At 31.9% G+C, this 24,574-nt stretch overlaps 1 protein-coding gene across 1 annotated transcript in view; it reads right to left on the bottom strand.

Annotated features, from left to right (window-relative positions):
• LOC126892902 (CUB and peptidase domain-containing protein 1-like) overlaps nucleotides 1-24,574 on the bottom strand; it is a 99,776-nt gene that overhangs the window by 2,369 nt on the left and 72,833 nt on the right. The window contains exon 8 of the mRNA XM_050662741.1: nucleotides 16,139-16,541. Within this exon, the coding sequence (XP_050518698.1) occupies nucleotides 16,139-16,541 (403 nt within the window). The remainder of the gene's footprint in view (nucleotides 1-16,138; nucleotides 16,542-24,574) is intronic.

Genomic DNA, 24,574 nt, shown 5'->3' with positions numbered 1-24,574 from the left:
ATAGGCAAGAGACTCGACAAATGAGACTCAGGATAGAGTTAGGCCAAATTTGAACGCCCTAGGACAGTATCTGCCGAAAGAACTTATATATTAAAGAAAATGAATTAAAATAAGAAGAATACAAAGAAAGAGAACTACTGACACAGAAGATATTAAGAAGAAGATGGAGGGCGCCAGGGAAGTTTTAAATGAATACTTCGCCGAGTGACTTATACTGCTGCACTTAAGGTGATACAGTAGCGATCAACAGGTGTCAACAAACGCGGTCCAATATTGCGAAAGTTCTGCGAACTTTCAAAAGTGTGGCAACAGTGCGTCGGTAATTCGACACTGACAGTGACGTTTATACTATCAAAAACAATAATTTTTATACACATAGGCGCGAAATGTTGCCAAGTCAGTGATGTTCGATTTCTTGTCATAAAAAAATCGATTTTTAGTAGTTCCAAGATTACACAAAATCTAGGCATGCGATAAAAAAATTTATTTGAAGAAAGTGTATTTTTTTGTCTTTCTTAATGGCGGTACATGCTCCTTTTTTCAATATTTTATTTAGTTGTAGAGTAATTTCCACATACTAACATATTTCTGAAATTGGGCTCTGTACCGCCATTCTTTATTATATTACGAACATGTGTGCCAAATATCTCGACAAAATATTCAAAATTAGAGCCGCAATCTTGGAACGCGTTTGTGGCTACCTGTTGATCGCTACTGTTCGCTCTTAACTAATCCTTTATATAGTTAATATAAAGGTAGGATAATAAAACATACAGAGTGTGCTAGCCAAATGGAATAAATTCAATAGTTCAAATACTAATTGTTTTTTTTTGAAAAATGTTGAGACCCATCAACTAATATTGGAAATCTAAATTTTTCACATACAATAATAATGTTTACAGGGTGTCCCAATTTCGAGATATGACGTCATCGTTAATTTTCTTAAATGGCAACACTGTTATTTTAATGGCTATTTAGATAGAGCGTGTAGAGTTATACATAACTGCAAAATATCAAATTTTTATTTTCTAACATTTACAAGATAATAAAAAATAAAGTTATGTCTGTAATGTGGAATAAACTTAAGAGTTGAAATAATAATTGTTTTTTTTGAAAATTCTCAGACCTACCGATTAGTATTTCAAATGGAAATTTTTTACACACAATAATAATGTATACAGGGTGTCCCAATTTAGAGATTTAACGTTATTTTTTATTATCTTGTAAATGGTAAGGAATAAAAATTTGATATTTTGCAGTTATGTATAACTTTACACACCCCATCAAAATAGCTATCAAAATGACAGTGTTGCTATTTAAGAAAATTAACGATGACGTTATATCTCTAAATTGGAACACCCTGTATGCATTATTATTATATGAAAAAAAATTCCATTTGAAATACTAATCGACAAGTCTAATCCTTTTTCAAAAAAAAAATTAGTAGTTGAACTATTAAATTTATTCCAAAGTATTAGACAAAGCTTTGTTGTTTTTTATTATCTTGTAAATGGCAAGGAATCAAAATTTGTTATTTTCCAGTTATGTATAACTTTACACACCCTATCAAAATAGCTATCAAAATGAGAGTGTTGCCATTTAAGAAAATCAACGATGACGTCATATCCCTAAATTGGGTCACCCTGTATACATTATTATTGTATGAGAAAAATTTCCATTTAAAATACTAATCGACAGGCTTAAGCATTTTTCAAAAAATTAATTAGTATTTGAGCTATTGAATTTATTCCATTTGGCAGACACACTCTGTATAAGTACAAAATTTAATCAAATATACCTAAAACCCTGACATACAATTTTATACAAACTAAACGAACCTGACGTACTAGTATAGTAGACTCCTGTCGACAATGCGGTTTACAGTGAAAATAAAATATTAATTGAATTTATTATACTAAGACAGTTAATTGGTCTAAATAGGTATGTACCTGAACGAAATGTATTATTAATATTATTTAATTATCAGTCGACGAACTTGTATCTGATCGGAAGTGATAAACCTGAGTACAATACCTGTTAACTGAAATAAAGGTTATAAAATAAGGAAATAAACACAAGATATTGTATACAACACCCATGCAAGATGGTTTATAACCTTCAGGCTATTTTAAATAAATGATACGAATGGTGAAAGATAAAATTTGTTGAAAAATATTGAATATTATAAAGTTAATAGGTTTTAGAAAGGTGACTTTATATTATTATTAAGGATATTTATTTAAAAGTTATTGAAAAAAAAATATTAAAATTGGAAGATATTATTTAAACGAATTGAAAATGTAAATGTTATTATAAAAACCTGTCGCGTCTACAAAAGTAGGACCTGTGGCTTCTCAAAACTCCGGTTAGGTTGATAAGGGGAGAGCCAAGTAAGGTATCCTCCGGTTTTCCCAACCTTAGGGGGTACTTCTCATCAACAAGGAGGTACTTCCTAATACCAGAAAAATCAACGTCTATTCCAAAACAAAAAACAAAAACCGAAATCCATCCAAATCCAAACCAAAAGAAACCCCAAAATGATTGTTTATTCCATAATTATTAAAGTAACTAAAGTATCCAATTTGAATTAATATTCTATCTTCTTCCTCCAGTGGCTAAAAGAATACAAAAAACCGTGATCAGCTGGTTTTCCTTAAGGAACAGGGCATATAAGAAAGGTATTAAGAAAGGTATAACGACCTTATAAAAAATTTATAGAAGAACTTAAAAAAGATGGATTATTGACGTTTATACGTGAAGTGTCATCGACCTTGAGTCGAAAACGGGAATGTAAAGAAATGTAAGGAAATATTTGACCAATAAAATACGGATATTGCAATAAAGGGTTACTTTATAGATGTAGTTACTAAAAGCAAATGAAAATTTCGTTGATTTCAGAACTTATTTTGAACTGGAAATATAATTAGAATAAATTTTTTTATCTGTAGAAACATAAGTGCGATGGTATTGAAGAATTGCAAATCTGATAATTGAAGAATAACAATTCTTTTAAAGATAATATATGTAAGATATTGAGAATGAGTAGAATGGTTATTTTTTTTTAAAAGGAAAAGAAATAAAAAAAACATAACTACCTGACATTTCTTATACATACCCATTGCCTTTCAAAAAAGTATTGGAAGCAAAAATCTTCTTTTCAAAACACTCCACAAATCCCAAAACAAAATAACTCCTTCCAACCTAAACTTATCTTCTAATAAATTAATATTTCAACCAAAATTTGTATTCTTTAAGCAATGGCCACTGGGAAGATTGACTTGTTGATTTAACAAAAGCCGAAAATGAAGTGACGAACGGCCGCTCCCGCTGCTGTGACAATCACGTCAGCCAGAAGCGGTATCGCCAAACCGACCAACTGCTAGAGCCTAATTTCACCAAAAAAAGTTACCAATCTCATCCAAATACTTAGTAAAAATCTAGGCAATATCTACTACACGCTGAAGCATAGTTGGTTGCATACTACGTGGAAGTTGCTTTTCTGAATAAATATTTTGAAATGCATATTATATAGTAACGATGGTAATAACTCATCGTAACAATAACCCTTATTTTCATTAAAAAAAATCATCGATTACTTCATCACGCCTAGATGGATGAAGTCACTAGCATGATATATATTCCAAAAATTCGCAATTTATAAATAAAAATCGACCTGTTTCGTGAATTTTCCTTTAAGTCACTGGTTTGTGAAATAATGAATTTATGCGTTACTTTATAGACGCAATGTATAGTGAAAACGCTCAGTTACACTTAACTTGCAAGCGGGCTATTCGAATTTTTCGAAAAAAAAAATTGGTTTGTTATAGAGCTCCTTCATTCTTCGTGATAAAAAAGGTTTATTCAAAAATGATTTTGTAGGGTTTTTTCAAGAGCTATAAGACTGTGTAAATTGAATTCCGTAATATCCCTGAGTTTTTAAGTGGAGTGAGTTTAGTGGGCTCGAATAAGGGGATGTTTGCTCGTAAATAGAGGATTTAAACAGCTATACCTCGCTAAATATTCAATGTGAAGAAAATCTATGCACATGGAAATTTTAGTTATTAAAAAGGCTACAATTTCGTACTCGGGACAATACAGTACACGAGTACAAATACGAGATATTTTAAAGAAAATGGTGAAAAATAAGAAATTACAAAAAATCAATTTATCTTTAAACTCCACTTTTTCTAAAATTAGGCTTTTTAAATCGGTTTCTTGTGTGTATTGATAATACATATATAAAAAGAATTACAAAAGGGTGAAGATCAATTTTTATTAGGAGTGTAGTGATGGGGTTGTTTTCTCTTATTTTTTCGTAGAAAAAAGCAGCTACCGACTATATTTTAATCATAAGTCGCTCAATGTTATTGCTAAAAACTTTTGTTCTTTTTTTTTCAAAAGGTATAATTGTATACTTGAAAAAAGATTGAGTAAGTTTTTCTTGAAAAATGCAAAGTTTTCCAGTTATTTGGCTTTGAATATGTCAAATTATGCATTTGACGAAAAAAGCTAACCGCTAACATGATGTTTATCGGTTTCTGTTTGTCGTAGAAAAATTATAAAACAGCAGTTTGTCTGTATTTCTAAAATATACAATTTCGATATCTACAGTTTTTTGATTAAATGCATACTTTTCGAGTTATTCTCAAAAAACCCTCTAAAAAGTCGATTTTTTCGTCGAAAAACTATTACTTTTAACCGCGAATAACTTGAAAAATATTAGCTTTACGAAGAAAATGTAAAGAATATGTTTTTCTTATAATAACTTTTTCCATCGATTTTCATGATTAAAATGTAATGAAAAATTCCCACCCCCGAGATTGGGTGGCAACCGCCCCCAAGGTTTTAGCGTACAGTGGCATGATATAGAAAATGATCCTTGGGCTATACCCTATCTTCTGTGAAAATTTCAAGACTATCCATGATGGACGAAAAAATTGCGAGTTAAAATGCTTCATTTTCTGGCCTTATTTGTTTTTACTTATTTTTGTTAAAAACTCAGTTAGTCACCTCTCTCGTTATTTTCTATTAGTCCTGTCGCCAGGGGGGGTACAACGGCCCCGTTAATTCAGATGGACTTACCCAAATTTTTTTTATGTATTTTGACCCGTAGAACACGAATTTTTTGGGTAACAGTTGATCCGGATGTCGATAAGATTGTTATAGACCAAGAACTTGAGGAATCAAATAACAGCGATTTTTGGCAAAACAAAACAATATTTTGTATTTTTTGGGTCATTTTAAGCAAAAAATATTTCTACAAGTTTTTTAGTAGGATGCACAGTTTTCGAGATAAACGCGGTTGAACTTTCAAAAAATCGAAAAACTGCAATTTTTAAACCCGAATAACTTTTGATTAAAAAATAAAATAGCAATTCTGCTTAGCGCCTTTGAAAGTTCAAGTCAAATTATGTCGGTTTTGATTATTTGCATTGCTAAAAATTTATTGTGTTATTGCTAAACAAAGCTACAAACAACTAGTGCGTGAGTGATGTTTCTATGATTTCTCATTTAAAATCGAACGAGTAGGTAGAATAGGTACTAGTGCAATCAAGACTATTTCTACGTTACATGCGTTAAAACGCATGTAAAAGCACGGGAAACCCTACGTGTTTATAGCTTTGTTAAACAATAAAAAAATAAATTTTTACCAATGCAAATAATCAAAACCGATATAATTTGACTTAAACTTTCAAATGCGTTAAGCAGACTTGCTATTTTATTTTTTAATCAAAAGTTATTCGGGTTCAAAAATTGCAATTTTTCGATTTTTTTAAAGTTCAACCGCGTTTATCTCGAAAACTGTGCATCCTACGAAAAAACTTGTAGAAATATTTTTTACTTAAAATGGCCCAAAAAATACAAAATATTGTTTTGTTTTGCCAAAAATCGCTGTTATTTGATTCCTCAAGTTCTTGGTCTATAACAATCTTATCGACATCCGGATCAACTGTTACCCAAAAAATTCGTGTTCTACGGGTCAAAATACATAAAAAAAACTTGAGTAAGTCCATCTGAATTAACGAGGCCGTTGTACCCCCCCTGGCGACAGGACTATATAGGCATACCTCCGTACCATTCAATTATTCTGTCATAAGACGAAACATTTTTATTTCATGGATGTATGGTTCCATGTCAAGGTCCCCCTACCGTTTCTAGTAGTGTCAAAAGCCCCTACTAACTAACTCTGTCAAGTTAGTCCCTTTATTCTCAAAATTAATGCATTTTTTATTTTAATTTTTGGTGACTACTTAAGGCTCCGTCTGGCTTAGTAGCTTAATTTTCCAACAGACGTTCATTATTGGGGTAAGTGCTTAAACTTTTTTCCTATTCTTATTTTTTTATTTTTCACTAATACATGAAAGATTTCATAAAATTTTTTATTCTGTTTATTCTTATGCATATAGAAATAATCCAAAATTTAACTATTCATTTTGAAAATACTTCTATTTAATTTATTCCTTGCCACCGCCGTTTATTTTATTCCTTTAACATTTGCTAATTTTTCTGATTATTTCTTGCAGAATAGCAAGGACTTAACCAGCTCCTAATTTCCTGGTGTCTTATATACTTTATATATTCTAGTTTTTTTTATAAAAGCAACGTCAAAGCAAAGTCAAAGCAACCCTTCTCCTTTCAGGAGGACTGCCTGAGCCTGGGGCCTCCTATATCGTCGGCGATGAACACCACCAAAAACTGTAGCTGCAGGGAGCTGAGACCACAACATCGGAGCCAGATCGAGACAACAAGAAGCTACCTACAGACACTTAGTGCCATAAGTATAATCTGAACAGTTAGCTTTCGGCAAGGTCTTGTATGCCTTTGATTTGACAATACATTATTTTGTTGCGTCTTTAATGAAAAACCAACATGACTAGATAAACAATTGTTTATTTGCCTCATTTAGATTTTCCGCGTTCATCATTTTTATTTAGACCTGGGGCCTGTTTCATAAAAGTGACAATTCCTGTCGGACAAGTGCCAAACAAGACTTTTGACAAATTTTTGTTTCATAAAGTGACAAGAGTAGATTATCAGTGACAAGTAATATCTTATTTTTACAAGTTTGTTTTACAATTCTAGGTAGGTTTTTGTTTCATCAAAAATGAATCAATGAAAAGTTGTCATTTTTTCCTAGTATTTATTAGTGTAGAGTGACAGGAACTTAATATCCTGTCATCGTCCTATTTTCTCATAAAAAATGTGGTCCAGCGACATTGAGGACGAAGTCAACGTGGTAGGACAGCATCGACGACGAAAACGATTATTTCGTCAAAGAGTAAATTTTACTTTTAATGCATTAATGAAGTTCAATGAAAGATTTTGAATGAATTCTATAAAAATGGAGGAAATAATAACAGCAATTGTGCCTTGGCGGGTTGAAGGTCTATTATTAAAAATTATGTGTAGATTTTCGTTTCGTTCCGAGCTATTGGTGGAAACATTATCAAAATATTTTGCAATTGGTTCCATTTCTGCCGTTGTTTCTTGAATCGCATTTAAAACCGTTGAATCTTTTACCAAAATCTCGTACACTAACAGATCTATCTCCGTTTTTTTGGCAATCGCGCCTCTTCCTGTGCCTGTTTTCTGGCAGTTTCCAGCTTCTCCACTGCACGCTTCCGTAAATTTTGACAAAGTTCATCACGACAATAAGATATTGCTTGGTTTCATTGATAAGACCCATTGCCAGTGCTATTGTTCTTACTTTACTCACATGTTCACTTTTCAACGTCTTTATTAAAGTGGGACTAAATTTTCCAAATAAAATATCTTTCCTCGCTCTAATCTCACGCAATAACTCTACCTTTCCTAACTCGCGAGACATGACGTTTTGATATACAGTGCGTCCATAAAGTAACGCATAAATTCATTATTTCATAAACCGGCGACTTTAAGGAAAAATCCCAAAACAGGTCGATTTTTATTTTTAATTTCCGACTTTTTGTCATATATACTATACTAGTGACGTCATCCATCTGGGCGTGATGACGTAATCGATTATTTTTTTAAATGAGAATAGGGGTCATGTGATAGCTCATTTGAAAGGGTATTCAATTATCTATTCACTAATGTAATCATTAACATAATTATTTATACAGGGTGTTCAATAAAACAGTTTTTTTAATTAAAATAATTGAGACAAAAAGAAGAATGTATGTAATTTTTTTAGTTCAAAATGCGTTTTACTACTGTCAGAAAACAGAAAAAAAATTATTTGACAAATAAACATTGATTTTCGCTTGAACGAAATGTTCAAACTAGCAAGAGGCAGGTGGGTGGCAGCTTTAACATTGAATTTAAGCGAAAACAATATTTATTTGTCAAATAAACATTGTTTTCCTCTTTTCTGACAACATTAAAACGTATTTTAAATTAGATAAATTACATACATTCTTCTTTTTGTCCCAATTATTTTAATTAAAAAATGTTTTTTTGAACACCTTGTATAAATAATTATGTTAATGTTTATATTAGAGAATAGAGAATTGAATACCCTTTCAAATGAGCTATCAGATGACCCCTATTCATATTTAAAAAAATCATCGATTACGTCATCACGCCCAGATGGATGACGTAACTAGTATGATATATATGCTAAAAAATCGGAAATTAAAAATAAAAATCGACCTGTTTCAGGATTTTTCTTTAAAGTCGTCGGTTTACGAAATAATGAATTTATGCGTTACTTTATGGATGCACTGTAGTTTTGACGTGAGTTTGATGTTAAATAATTATTACACTTGTCGAAAACAAAATTTGTTTAATGTCAAAAATATTTTTTGACTAGTGTCAATAATCATTTTATGAAACACAATTTTTAAATACTTGTCAGCCAACATTTGTAACTTGTATGCCCGATTTCACCAACGATACCTAAATATTTAAGAATTACCTAAGTGGATTTAGGTACTTCCTAACTCTAAAACGGATTTCACCATACCATAAGAATTGCCTAAACCGCTTAAGCATTACCTTACGTTAGGATACGGTTTTCGATCTCCCTAAACTTTAGGTATTACTTATCGTTGACAGTCAGATTATATTTTTATAATTTTGACTAATGTACTTGTAGTCCAGAAAGCCACTGCGCATCCGCTAGGAAAAATATTTCAATTCAGATTTTTTGCACAATCTTACTCAAAAAGGACTCCTTTTAACAAATTTGCATGTTGCCAGGACCAAAAGGTGGTCAAACATTTTTTAAACGTTTTTTTTTTGTTTTTTTCCCAAAATAATTTTTTTTGCTTGGAAAAAAGTTTTTTTAGGTTTTTTGGATCATTCCAAACAGAAAAGGTCTTTAGTGACTTTTCTCTAAAAATGATAGTTTTTGACATATAAGCGATTAAAAATTGAAAAATTGCGAAATCGACCATTTTTAACCCTCAAAAACTATGTGAAAAGCTGAAAATTTGAATGTTGCCAAGGTAGGAAGATATTCTTTAAACATCGATTGATGAAATCCCGAAGAGTTTTTTGCAATACAATATTCAAAACTCCTATTTTTTTTAATTGCTAATCAAGCGTGCTCGACACTATTTTCCACCGACAGTATGGTGCAAATGAAAGGAATAAATTCGTTATTTCGTAAACCGGCGACTTTAAGGAAAAATCCCGAAACAGGTCGATTTTTATTTTTAAGTTATGATATTGTGGCATATATGGTATACTAGTGACGTCATCCGTCTGGGCGTGATGACGTACTCGATGATTTTTTTAAATGAGAATAGGAATCGCGTGGTAGCTCATTTGAAAGGTTCTTCAATTCTCTATTCAGTAATGTAAACATTTACATAATTATTTATACAGGGTGTCCTTCTACTTCTTTTTTTGTCAAATAATTTAATTTAATAAAATTTTTTTGGATACCCTGTATAAATAATTATGTAAATGTTTATATGACTGAATAGAGAATTGAAGAACCTTTCAAATGAGCTAGCACACGACCCCTATTCTCATTTAAAAAAATCATCGATTACGTCATCACGTCCAGATGGATGACGTCACTAGTATATCATATATGCCACAATATCATAACTTAAAAATAAAAATCGACCTATTTCGGGATTTTTCCTTAAAGTCGCCGGTTTACGAAATAACGAATTTATTCCTTTCATTTGCACCATACTGTCGGTGGAAAATAGTGTCGCGCACGCTTGATTAGCAATTAAAAAACAAAGAAGTTTTGAATATTGTATTGCAAAAAACTCTTAGGGATTTCATCAATAGATGTTTAAAGAATATCTACCTACCTTGGGAACATTCAAATTTTCAGTTTTTCACATAGTTTTTGAGGACTAAAAATGGCCGATTTCGCAATTCTTCAATTTTTATTCGCTTATATGTCAAAAACTATCATTTTTAGAGAAAAGTCACTAAAGACCTTTTCTGTTTGGAATGACCCAAAAAACCTAAAAAAACTTTTTTCATGCAAAAAAAATAATTTTAGGAAAAAAACAAAAAAAAAACGTTTAAAAAATTTTTGACCACTTTTTGGTCCTGGCAACATGCAAATTTGTTAAAAGGAGTCCTTTTTGAGTAAGATTGTGCAAAAAATACGAATTAGAATATTTTCCCTAGCGGATGCGCAGTGGCTTTCTGGACTATTGTGACGTTTGTCAATAATTTGTTTCTTACCTTAATTTTTCTGTTATTCTGTAATATTAGGTATAGTATTTTTACTACAGAAGCGATATTACGTAGGTCGAAATTTTTATTATAAACATGTTTATTATATAATAATATATATACAATGTATATAATATAATAATTATATATATAATGTTTATTATAAACATGGCAATAATGAAAAGTCACATTCTAATGTTTTGACAGTTCTCTTACGTCAAAAATTTTGACCTACGTAATATCGCTTTTGTAGTAAAAATACTATATATTAGTCGTAATTTTGTGTTATCTTTTATATTAATAATATAATATGTGTTGGAAAATATAGAAAATCGTTTGGAGTTTTTTACAGATCTATTGTCAAAATTATGTAGTCTACCTATTACCTACCTAACAAACTAGTGTTGTGTTCCAAAAACCCATTCAAGATATCTCTAAAAGTCTATCATTAAAAATTAATAATAAAAGATGCAATTTTTAACATGGTATTTATTTTAAAATTATTTCATTAATGACAATTCACCTAACTTTAATTTTTCGTCATATATGTGAAATTTACAACTCTTTTCTTTTCCTCCATTTCACTGTACATATACGAATAACATACAAAACTTAACAAACTGAATTCACAAATAACTATAACTACTAAATAAAATAACTTTAACAGTAGGTATGAAACTGAATAAAACCAAATTAAGGAAGATAAGAATTACTTAATAAGGCAACTGTTTAGGTATTGTTGGTGAAATCGGGCAGTAAACTTGTCACTTTTATGAAACAGGCCCCAGGCGTACTCACAACCTAAGAAATTTAGCTAAGGCTGGCATAAGTGGTAACTACCATAGGTGATAGTAAAAAGTTGCAATAAAACGAAATATACTGAATATTATCAAGGTTAATAGGACTAAAAGAAGAGCAAGAGCGATTCAGATCCCAACGAAGAAACAGAAGGAGAGAGCGAATAAGATGCACTCTGTATTTATTGTATGGAACGATTCTCAGCCACGAAAAAGAATGACGGATGGGCGTAACACATAGGCCAATGCAAACAATGGGCACATGAAAGTTGCACGGGCTTTCAGAAAGAAGACTTGGACGCATTCACATGTGACAAGTGCTCTGGGTTTTAAGGAAAATAAAGCTTTGTAAAAGTATCCGGTTTTGCCCCTAGTTAGGTTTCGGTTATACCCCTAAGGGTGGGGTGAAACCGGAATGTGAAGAGTGTAGGAATTTTTTTTTGCAGCATTATGCTTCCCCCCTTCCCTTTATAGCTATTTAAAACTAGTATAACAGATTACACAATTCATACAATTTTCAGGTTTTATTTTCTTAAACAGCACACAATATAAAACAAAAGTTAAATTTCAAGCTGAAATAAAGTTATTAAAACCGTCCAAACTATCCATGATCACACAATTAAACCCCTGATTATCGTTTAATTTGAATTAAACAGACTTGTTGGTTAAGACTGATGATTAAAGGGTCGTTACAAGTTTATCTACCAAGTGAAGGCAACAGCAAGTTTTAAAATTTCTGGTGTAAATCAAAGAAAATTGTTTTTGTCACGGAAGCAACTCGCTGGAAAACTAATGTTGTTAATTTATAGGTAAAGTTATTAAGCAAGAAGGGAAGCGTTTTGTTTGGTAGATAATGCTAGGTAATTAACAGAGTAAAGAGATTATTAATGTACAGGTAAAAAACACAGAAGTGGGCTTTAATTTACTATAAGAAAAATGTTGTAGTAATACATAATACAGGGTGTTCATTTGAAAACGTGCAAACATATTTCGGTCCATATAGACCAATCAAGTTAGGTTTTTCTCGACATAACTGAAAAGACGGGGTTTGACGATTGAAATGTGTAGTATGGAATATTACAAAACGACTGCCATCCTGGGATTCATCAATTTTTTAGTGGAACAATTTTTAAACAAACAATCAAAACGTCAAACTTAGTTTTTTGCTCATAACTAAAAACTTGTTTATTCAGAGAATTAACGTCCAGGGGTAACTTAAAAAAAAAGATACGTCGAATGAGATACGTTAGATGAAAATCGGTTAATAAACTAAAAAGTTATTGCAAAACGGACGACAAAATCGCTGTTTTTAAATATTGTTAATAACAATTTTATTGTGTATTAAAATTTGTTCAAATGTACGTAAGCTTGAGCTATTATGATGTTTGAATGTTGTGCAAAAAATTGTCCAGATCTGTTAAACGAAATTGAATTTATTTATAAAATTTTTTGAAAAACGAGCTATTTTCTGAACCTGGTCCAGTTGATTTGGCTGAATGGATCTCAATAATCCGGGGCTAATTTTCTTAGTTAAGACGTATGCTAATAGCCTATGAAAAAAAATTTAAAAAACCATTTACTTACACAAAATTATTTGTTAATAAATAGCACTTTTAAAGCTTACAAACAATCAGAACTACTCCGTAGAAATTAGATCAAATTAAATGGCAATAAGAAATACGGAAAGATGGTTAAAATACACAACTAAAAAAAAAATAAAGGTCCTACGACCCTTGAGAGCTGAGATGGCCCCTATAAAAAAAAACATCAAAAAATTAACCAATCTTTTATAAGAAAAGTCCAAGTTTTTGAATAAAATTTTACCAAGAAAAAATATTACAAATTGTTTAAAAAGGAGTGTTATAAACAAAGATTATTTTGCGTTCCGACTAGAGTAAAAAATAGTGGGCGTAGCCGAATAAGAATTAATTCGCGCGCTACTATACTAAGAGCCGGTATAGGTGAAATTTGCAAATCATTTTAGGCATGATAATACACTGTGGGCAAAAGAGTACATTTTTTAGTTGAAAATAACTTTTTTGTTTTTTAAGAGATTTAATTTCTTTTTTCAGCGCTGATAGCCTAACATGTCCTCAACATGACTGCAAATTTGGAAGCAAAAATAAGATACAGGGTCGGACTTATAACAAAATTTATATAACGGTGCATTTGAGGTCGTTGCAAATGAAAACGGACTTAGCTAAAATTGAACTGATATGCTCTTTTGGTAGATTAACTATCCAGACCAATTCAGCAAAAAAGAAATTTTTCAAAATTAGCAGATTCGCAAAATATCATTTTTTACTTAAATAATGTTCAGAACACGCCTTCGACATAAAATTTTAAAACATCCCGAATTTGTAAAATATTATTTTTTACTTAAATTAGGAAATCTTATTCGAGTACTTTTCTAATGTTCACCAAAACGAAACCCTGTTAACACTAAATTATATCTTTTGCATTTATTTAAACCATGACTGCTTAGATTGCCATGAAATTTGTTTGACATTTATAGGTAAATAAGTAAATTGGCCAGTTGATGATGCCAGTTTTAAGCAAAGAGGACAGAATATTAAATAAATATTACCGTGAGAAATATAATTATGGTGCAAGAAAAATTGTAAATGCATTTCCTGAGACAAATTGGCATATTGGAACGATAGAAAAGTTCTTAAGACATCTAAGGGAAACCCACTGGACTATAAAAGTGGAAGATTAAGGAAGCGAAGCTCAAGAACTGAAGAAAATATTGCTATGGTAAGGGTTGTTTTAGGAAATTTGCAACCTCCCAATCTGTTTGAACAAGGAAAATCGCAAAAGAAGCTAGGATATCTCGCACATCAGTTTGAAGAATCATTAAAGAATATTGCCATCTTAAATTATTTAAAAAAGTTTATTGTCAAACTTACTGCCAATGTAAGAAAAAACGACTGGAAAGATGTAATTTGCTACTAAGAAGATTCTGCTCTCGTAAAGACATTAGAAAAATATGGTTTTCAAATGAAAAAATATTTTATTTACGGCCTTCTAAAAATATCCAAAAAAATAGGGTGTATTTTGACGTACAATTTAAGAGAGAAATTCCTCTAGAACATATTTTAATTGAAAAAAGTCATTCCTCAAAAGATGTAATGGTCTCTGTTGCAGTATCCATGTTGGGAAAATCTTACCTGATTTTTGTTGATGCCGGGGTAAAACTTAATTATTAAGACACATTAAGAACAAATCTTGTAGCACTTATTACATGAAATTGAAGAACACTATCCAGCAAGATACTCCTTCGCACACTTCCCACAATACAAGGATATTCTTGAGTGAAAATTGCCCGGACTATATTGAGCCAAAGATGAGGCCAACTAACAGCCCAGAATTAAATCCGGTTGACTATTTAATTTGGGGAATTTCTGGGGAACAAAATTTGCATGATGGACAACAATTTGAAGCCATCGAACAGCTCAAAGAAAGAATGCAGTTTTTTGGAACAATTTTGAACAGGGTGTAATAAATGGGGCTATTAATGTATGGCGCATACGACTACAAGAAGTGTTAAACAATAATGGTGGCCACATTCATAATATTTTAGTCTAAGTTTTAAAATTGTTAAACTGTTTTCATAAATGTGTTATTTGTTAAAATGTTATATTTTCCTAATTGAATAAAAAAATTATATTTTGCGAATCCGGTAATTTTGAAAAATTTCCTACTTACTGAAGTGTTCTGGATAGTTAACCTACGAAGAGAGCATATCACTTCAATTTCAGCTAAGTCAGATTTCATTTGCAACGATCTCAAATGCACCATTACATAAATTTTTTTATAAGTCCGACCCTGTATGTTATTTTTGCCTTCAAATTTGCAGTCATGTTGAGGACATGTTAAGCTGTTAGTCCTGCAAAAATAAATTAAATCGCTCAAAAAACAAAAAATTTATTTTCAACTAAAAAATGTACTCCTTTATTTCGGCCCACAGTGTAGTCTGTAACTTAAATATTAGAATAAGGGAAAATAACAGTTTTTCAACTATTTTTTTTTTAAATATTAGAACCTGAAAGAAAACTTATGAACACTGTGCCGTCACTTTTGGCACATGCGTCAACAGTGAGTTATCAAACTTTCCACTTATGGACGGGATAAATAAATTAATAGGTACCCTCCCTCACTAAAAGAATTAAATTTTTTTTTATTTTTTTTAAGTTCTATGTGATTAACAAATAAGACTCGGCGTAATTTTAGCCTACCTAATTTTAACTGATTTTATTCCTATCAAAAATAACTGTGGCGATGAGGTACTATTTTCAAGTAATTTAATGGGCCATTCTTACAGTATATATACCTACTACGACACGTGGATCTTTTAGTTTGAGATATTAGACATTATTCAGCCTAACAAGCATTGAATATTGTGTTGGTCCCATGATACCAACGTGGCACGTTTAGGTAACACTAGTGTGGGACCAACCTGGCATGGAACGTGTTAAATATGTAAATGCTGCCGGAACCTGTCAGAAAGGATGTCCCTAACAAAAATGCCGTACGATAAGACTATTATAATTAATACACAGTAAAAACTTCAAATACTGAGTATATTCTCTATTCTATTCCCAAAAAGACATTTAATAAAATCACGACATTTCTATTAGGTTAAAACGAAAGCTGATCAGTTTACTGTACCTACTGATTGTGTTGAAACATATAATGTTATAATTACTCACCTCACAAGTATCTTTTCCTCCTTGCTCGTAATAACCAGCACAGAACATCCTCCTGGTAACCCATCCAGGGGGATAATATTCAGCACATGTCTCGGTAGAAATTACAGGTAACATAACGACTTGTAGCTGATGAGAAGCTGGCATATGCTCTCCCAAACGACCCCATCCGGTGGCATATGCTTCTAAACCGTCTTTTATTTGCGTTCCAGCAGTTGCTAGTGCGATTGGACTGACTCCGTTTCCAAAGGTTAAAGGTGTTGCAAGACGAAGGATGCTTATATCGTTGTCGTATGTGCTGTCGTCAAAACCATCATGTACAAAGATTTGATCTACCTCGTAGACTGTGCCTTGCTCGTCTCTGAAGGAAGAGTTTACACGTACGGTCAGCACTGATTTCGTGACACTAAAATTATAACTTTGGTGTAAAAACATTATCGTTTACTCTTGTTGTGATTACTTTGAATAAATATGTACTTCTAACTGGATTGTTTTGGGTATATATGTTACCGGCCTAGGCCAAACTAGTTTGTCCTAAGCGCGTTAGGACAAACTAGTATGGCCTAGGTCAAACTAGTTTGTTCTATCGCGCGTAGGCCAAACTAGATTGTCCTAGACAAAACTAGTTTATCCTGATAAAAATACACACCCTTCAGGCCAAACTAGTTTGGTCTAGGCCAAACTAGTTTATCCTGATATAATAAAGACTCACACTTTAGGATAAACTAGTACGACCTAGTCTAATCCAATTGAATCCTAAAATGACAAATGAGGTGTCAAATGAAAGCTTATAATCCAAGGATGGTAATAAAGGGAGAAATTTGACCTAGGCTGTCTGTCCGTCCGACCGCGAATATAAATCAATATTATTGTTTGTTTGTTACGAATAATTATAATTTTATTAAAATTGATTATTTTTCCAAAAACAAAGTATTTTATTCAATTTATTATTTATATTAAGCCGTACTAGTTCGCTGAATTAATTTCTTCTTCTTGGCTTTTTCCCATTATGAGTTTGCCGTTTTCGTCTTCCATAGAATTCTATTCTCCCAGTCGCCATCTCTGAGGTCTCTATCTATCATAGCATTTCCTTTGTGAGTTTTCCATCTCAGAGCAAGTCTTCCTCTCCGTCTTCCTCCCCGCGGGTCACAGTCCAGTAATATTTTCGGCCACCTGTGCCCCGGCATTCTTTGTACATGCCCGTACCATTTCACAGCTCTTCTTTTACTACCACAACGTTTTTGTAATTGAGCATTCTACGTCTATTCTGTCTCATATTTCCTCTGTTCTTATTCTATCCTACCTTCTCATAAACTCCAATTCAACTGTTCGTATTTTATTTCGTATTATTGTTGTCACTGGCCATTCTTCCGCTCTTGTAGGGTAATATTTAGCACTATGCCCTGAAAAATACTTTTTTGTTTTCTTTAGTTGGAGTGTTCTTCCATATCACTCCTTGGAGTGCTTTCGTTGCTTGTTTTCCCCGTACTATTTTCGTTTCTATATCTTTCATACAAGTACCATCTCGGTTTATCATTAATTTATCCTAAATACTTAAAAGTCTTACAACTCTTAATAGTGCCTTCTAAACTTACGTTTAAATCAGCAACCAATATTTAATCAATTATGTTCTTTCGACTAGATTAGATTGGTTAAGACTAGGCTAAACTAGGTTGTCCTGATATAAACACATACACTTTAGGATAAACTAGTTTGGCCTGAAGTGTGTAGGTATATTTATATTAGGATAAACTAGGTCAAACTAGTTTATCCTGAAATCGGGTTTGGCAGGTAACATATACACACATCAAAATTGTCTAGCTAAGAAGTGACCTTAAAAAACATTCATGGCATTAATGTCTCTGCTTAAACTGTCATGAATAGCTTGCATAAGGGTAATCTTTACGTTAGACATCCTATTAGAGTTTCCGTATTATCCCGTGGAAATGGTACAAGGAGATTAGAATGGCCCGAAGAACATCAAATTTGGCAAGAACGAGAATGGACAAACATTTTTTTCACCGATGAACCCAGGTTTGGTTTACAACCCGATTCACGAAGACAGAGGGTGTGGAGAACACCTGGCAACGCATTTCGTATGCAAACCTTTCAAGAAGTTGACAGATATCAAGGAGTAACTTTGATGATTTAGGCTAAAATTTCAATAGGTTTTCGAACTGGTGCCGTTCATATTGAAGGATGTTTAAGAACAAATTAATATCGAGATCAAATCCTTGAACCCATTGTTCGTCCATATGCTGCATAATTCGGAGAAAATCTTGTGCTGATCCTCAACAATGCACGTCTGCATGTTGCAAAGATCGCGATAAATATTTGAGAACAACATTCAGGTATTGCCCTGGCTTGCTCTATCCCCTGACTTGAATCCCATAAAGCACGTTTGGTATATACTAAAAGGACAAGGTGTACAAAAGTGTACAATAGCAAGGATTAGCGTTCCAGAAAAGGGAAGACTGCTAAACTGTATGCAAGAGCGATGGCAATAAATTTAGAAAGACGATATTGATAAGAAGTATACCAGATCGATGTCATTCTGTAATTAATAACAGAGCTGGTCGTACACTCTACTCACAAGAGGCTACGAGTTTATTTTTAAATTTTAGTTGAGCATTTTTGTTTAATCGTTTTTTTTAATTAAACCCCTGTATACAACGACCAATTGTTGTGTTATTCATAATTTATTGTTAAGCAGCGTCCAGATTTGTTGAATTTCAACATTTTCCAAATAAATACCATTTTTTGATTTTCCTTTAATTACTTTGTCCCCTAAATCATTTGGATGTCTGTATTACAGAAGCATCTGAAGAAATCAAAAGTAATGAGGAGCATACATTGATGTTACATTAAAATATTCAATAATCTATCCATGAACGTTAATAGTTAATAAAATAAGCAGACTGTCACATTTCTAAGGTACACCCATTTCTGTTCGTATAGTAGATTAGATATTATATGTACTAAATATACAGGGTATTCTATTAAAAAAAGGAGAACATTTTGTATTGGAAAATAGTTATCAAACTGTTTATTATATTGCTAGAGGTTAAAAGTAATAAATTATTTAAAAATAACGCTGCACTTTGACAAAACTTTTATATGTCATTTCGATGGCTTAGTGTGAAAACCTCGTATCTCATTTTTTTTCGAAAATGACATTTTGGTGGTTTTAATTTGAAAACCTTGCATCTCACGATTTACAACTGTTAGAAAAAATCCAAATACACTAGACTATTTTCTACAGCCGAAAAAAGAAACAACGTATATCAATTATTGCTCTCTTGATTTAGTGTGCATACCACGTATATTTATAACCAAGACTTTGGTACTTAATTTGGAGTATTTGTTTGAGAGATTCAACTTGTAGAAATGTTTTTTGTGAACAGTAAAAGGTAGTCCTGCATACAGAAACGTTTTATGAACCTTAAATCAAAAGATTTATACTGTATCAACCTAGTATTTGGAGGTGTGCAATAAGCTATAAAAAATGAAAACCTCGTAAATAATAATAAAACCTCATTTAAGATGAAAAACACGTATATCAAGATATACTAGGTTATCATAGTTACTTGGGCAAAGGCTCTATATACGGCAAGGATATTTACGTGTTTTTCATAGTTAATATTTTTATTTCAAATTGAATAGTAACATTTAACACTTTTAGCTCTAGGCCAATATCAGATATTTGTCTCAATGTGCTCGAAATAAAAATATGTAGCGGTAATTTTTGTTTTTAGGTTATATTATGCAGAAAATCAGTTTTTTGCCTCTCCTGTAAAATTGTAATTTAATGAGATACGAGGTTTTCACACTAAGCCATCGATTTATATTTTTATCACCTCAGAAACCTAATCCACAGTTATTAAATATTACCATTTTTTTCCAATAATATTTTAAATTATTTTAAAAGTTATTGACTTTAGGCCCAATAGGGCAGTCACTGAGGGTATTTGGCTCCGAATTCCATCCTACTACATCGATTTACTTGAAATTTTCACAGTAAGTAGGGAATATCTCAAGGATCAAAGTCTACCCTATGCCAATGTGCGCTTTTTTTCTTGGGGTTGCCACGGAAGAGGCTATAGAACCTAATTTTAAGCAAAAATTGTTCTATAATTATTTTTTGAAATATCAATACTTTTTGAGATATTCGTGATTGAAAATTGGCCATTTTCATTGAAAAATACACCTTTTCGGACGGATTTTTGAGAATACTTTAGAAAACAAAAGATGCATCTAACAAAAAAAACTGTATAAAAAAATCTCTGTAAGTTGTTCAACTATAAACAAAGAGATTCGTTCCTTCATAAATCTTCTAGTTAAAACACAAAGAGGGATATGGTATATAAGAAGAGTTTCTATTTTTGTTGCATGTTCAAATCGGTGCATTCAACTTGAAATAACAGAGAAACGGTCAATTTTATGTGTATACCAATACTACTAACTTTTGTAGTGCTTGAAAGGGCCTTTAAAATTAGCAACACTAAATGTCGATTACTTTCAAACTAAGCGAGATATTCTGAAACAAAATTGATGCTTAAGAGGAAACAGTAGCAGTCAACAGGTAGCCAAAACGCGTTCCAAGATTACGGCTGTAATTTTGAATATATTTTCGAGATATTTGGCACACGTATTCGTAATATAATAAAGAATGGCGGTACAGAGCCCAATTTGAAAAATATATTAATATGTGGAAATTACTCTGTAATTAAATACAATATTAAAAAAACGAGCCTGTACCGCCATTAAGAAGAACAGAAAAATACATTTTCTTCAAATAAACTTTTTTATCCGATGCCTAGATTTTGTGTCATTTTGGAACTACTAAAATTTTTTATTTCATTAGTACAGTGGAACCCCGTTAACTCGGATTAATCGGGACCGCGGCCGATCCGGGTTATCGAAAATTCGGGTTAGCCAGAGAAAATGGTAAAAATTATTAAAATATGGTATGCTTACAGATAAACTCCGTTATAATTGGCACACAGACACTTGTAAACCACGTTCGCGTTCCACACATACAAAGCGTCGTCGAGAGTCTCATTTTTAGCTTTCTTAGCTTTGCACCGATTGTCCAAACTGTCTTCTGTTATCATTTTGAAACAAAAACAACATTTTAAGTTTTATTGCCATTACAAACACAAAATCTGAATATATTTACGCGGAACGAACAATGCGACTTTACTACACACACAATACCGTCTCGCAACGAGAACGAACTTATGTTATTTAATAAGAGTGAAGACTAAGACAATTGTTTGAAAAATAATTTTTTTATAGTCTTTTCTAAACAATGCTAGACAGTTTCAAGTAAATAAAGGATACTACAGATGCCTGTTGGTTTCGATAATACGAGAATGAGCGTTGTCTGCCATGCCAGTCATTTTTACTAAGGTATATTATGTATCAAATTACACAAATACGCATTATCTCTCATTGTATAATGTGTTTGACATTGAAAATTGAAACGAATGAACTACATAGGAATTCGCTAAAAAGACAAATTTTTACGAAGAAAGTTTATTATGATAAATAAAATTAGCCTGAAAAATATAAGATATAGTATTCGAACAATATGTTTATAAGGAAAGATAAAAGAAAATATTTTAAGATGTTGAAAAGAAATTGGAAAATCCAGCATAAAGGACATACATTTTTATTTTTGTAATGTTTGTCTGATAAAAATCGGTCCGGGTTAGCCGGACTTCCGGGTTATCGGGGGCCGACTTATCGGGGTTCCACTGTATTTCCAAATTGACACAAAATCTAGGCATCGGATAAAAAAGTTTATTTGAAGAAAGTGTTTTTTTTGTTCTCCTTAATGGCGGTTCATGCTCGTTTTTTAATATTGTATTTAATTACAGAGTAATTTCCACATATTAATATATTTTTCAAATTGGGCTCTGTACCGCCATTCTTTATTATATTACGAATACGTGTGCCAAATATCTCGAAAAAATATTCAAAATTACAGCCGTAATCTTGGAACGCGTTTTGGCTACCTGTTGATCGCAACTGTATCACCTTAAGATATTTAATGAGAAATAATGACGAGAAGTATATTTAACCCGTCATCCATCAGAATTTAATACATCGTTTTCCTTCTACAATACTTTTTATTATAGCGTTATTTCTATGTTAAAAAAGTTAGACTGGTTTTAAATGAATGGTTTTTGAAAAAAAAAATAAGATGAAATTATAGAGCGCATTTTTAGATTTTCTTAAAAGTTTTCCTTTTTCTCCATGTAACTCGAAAATGATAGATACGAAAAAAACTCCACACAATAATATAGGATTTTTCCGATAAAAATTTCTCTTTTATTTTTAATTACTGTATCTGTTATCATTTTCAAGTTACAAGGAGAAAAAGGGAGATTTTTAAGAAAATTTTATATAATTTGATCTTTTTTTTTTTTAAAAACCATTCATTTTAAACCCTTCCACCTTTTTGAACATAGAAATAACACTATAATAAAAGGTTTTGTAGAAGGAAAACGATGCATTTACATTTTGGTGGATGGGGGTTAAAATTACTTCTCATTTTTTCTTAAAATACTTTAGTTATCAATTTTTTTGCAGCATATCTCACTTAGTTTTAATGTAATGGACCTTTAATATAACTCATTTAAAGGTCTTTTCAAGCACTACAAAACGTATTAGTAGCATTGTGCACCTAAAATTGACCGTTTCTCTGTTATTTCAAGTGGAATACTTCATTTTGAGAATGTACCAAAAAAAACTATTTTCACCTACCATATCTCTTTTTGTATTATAACTAGAAGATTTATGAAGGCAAGAGTCTCTTTCGTTTTTTTATAACCTACAAAAATGTTTGATATAGTTTTTTTAGTTAGATGCATAGTTTTTAAGGTATTAGCAAAAAACCGTTCGAAAAGGTATTATGTTTGCAATGAAAAACCACAAAATTTTCAACCACGAATAGCTCAAAAAGTATTGAGTTTTCAAAAAAAAATATAGAACAGTTTTTGCTTAGAATTAGGTTATCTAGCGAATTCCGTGGTAATTTTGACCAAAAAATTTTCCACCCCTTATAAGGGGTGGGAACCACCCCCAAAATAAAATCACACATCGGCATAGGGTAGACTTTGAATTAGGAGATAAGTAGATGCTTTTTCCAAAATTTCATTGAAATCCATGCAGTAGAATAGAATTCGGACGTAATATCCTATTTTTGCTCCCATTGACTGGCGTATAGAAATCAGTCGACTTGTTGTAGACATGTCAAAACATGTTATAAACTATTTACAATTTGAAAAATTTATCTTCTAAAATTATTGAGCTTAATTTATAAAACAAAAGTTTAGTTTATTCTGCTGTTCTGAGTGATCTTGTAGAATCTAAAATAATTATAAATTATGGACTATATCAGCTTTATTTTAAACCTGTTTTGTATACTCCATAGTTCAGCCGTAACTAAACTAAAGAAGTGTATAGAAATTGGCGCACTTTAAACTTTAAAACTTTCGATTTGAACTATATTTTTTTCAAAAACTCAGTCGGATAGAAAAAAGGGATATACTGTTTGAAACATAATTTAATATGATTTAATGTGAGCATACATTTATGAAAATTTATTTCGACTGCTTATGTTTAATATTGAAAAATGACTGCATCAAGCAAATTATTTCTTTCACCGCTAACACAAAAATGGCATTTGACAATTAAGAATTTAACAATTAATGTTTTAATATTGGGTGTGACCTTCCCTTACATTAATAAGTTCTCTCATACGATTAAACATAGTTATAATCAAGTTCTCTACTATTTCTTGTGGAAAGTCTAGCTTGAATTTTTTGTTTTATCTCATCCTATAAATATTCTACGGCATTGAGGTCTGTACTGCTCGCTGGCCATTCCATGACCCGAAAACCGACTTTGGTACTGTAATCTTGTACGATTTTTGAGATATGAGGCCTGGCATTGTCCTGCATAAAACTAAATTCGTCTTTAATCTAGTCACCGTAAAGTACCACATGCATTGCTAAAGTCTCCTCGATGCATCTAGAACCAGTTAACTCTCCTGGCTGAAGATAGTTACCCTACGAATGAATAGAAGTTCGGTTCGTACCCCCATAGAAATTGCACTCCAGATCATGCAGGAACCAACTTCATAAGGAGTCAGCTCTTCAATGCATCATTCTGCAAATCGTTCTCCTTGCCTTCGGTACATTTTCTTTCTTCGGTCGCTACCATAGAGAAATATTTCTGGTCTCATCTGAGAATAGAACAGATCCGCATTGTTCCAACGTTTAGTTTAGATGATCCTGTGCAAAAGGAACGCGTGCTTGACGATGAGCTGCAGTAAGTTTTTGACCAATTCGAGGAGTCAGCTTATTTGTCTTCAGTATTCGTCTTACTCTCCACTGACTAATAACTATTCCTCCTACTTCACGGAGCTTT

The sequence above is a fragment of the Diabrotica virgifera genome, chromosome 1, assembly GCF_917563875.1.
Source record: "Diabrotica virgifera virgifera chromosome 1, PGI_DIABVI_V3a".
Classification (NCBI taxonomy): Eukaryota; Metazoa; Arthropoda; class Insecta; order Coleoptera; family Chrysomelidae; genus Diabrotica; species Diabrotica virgifera.
This window is presented reverse-complemented; position numbering and strand designations above follow the sequence as displayed.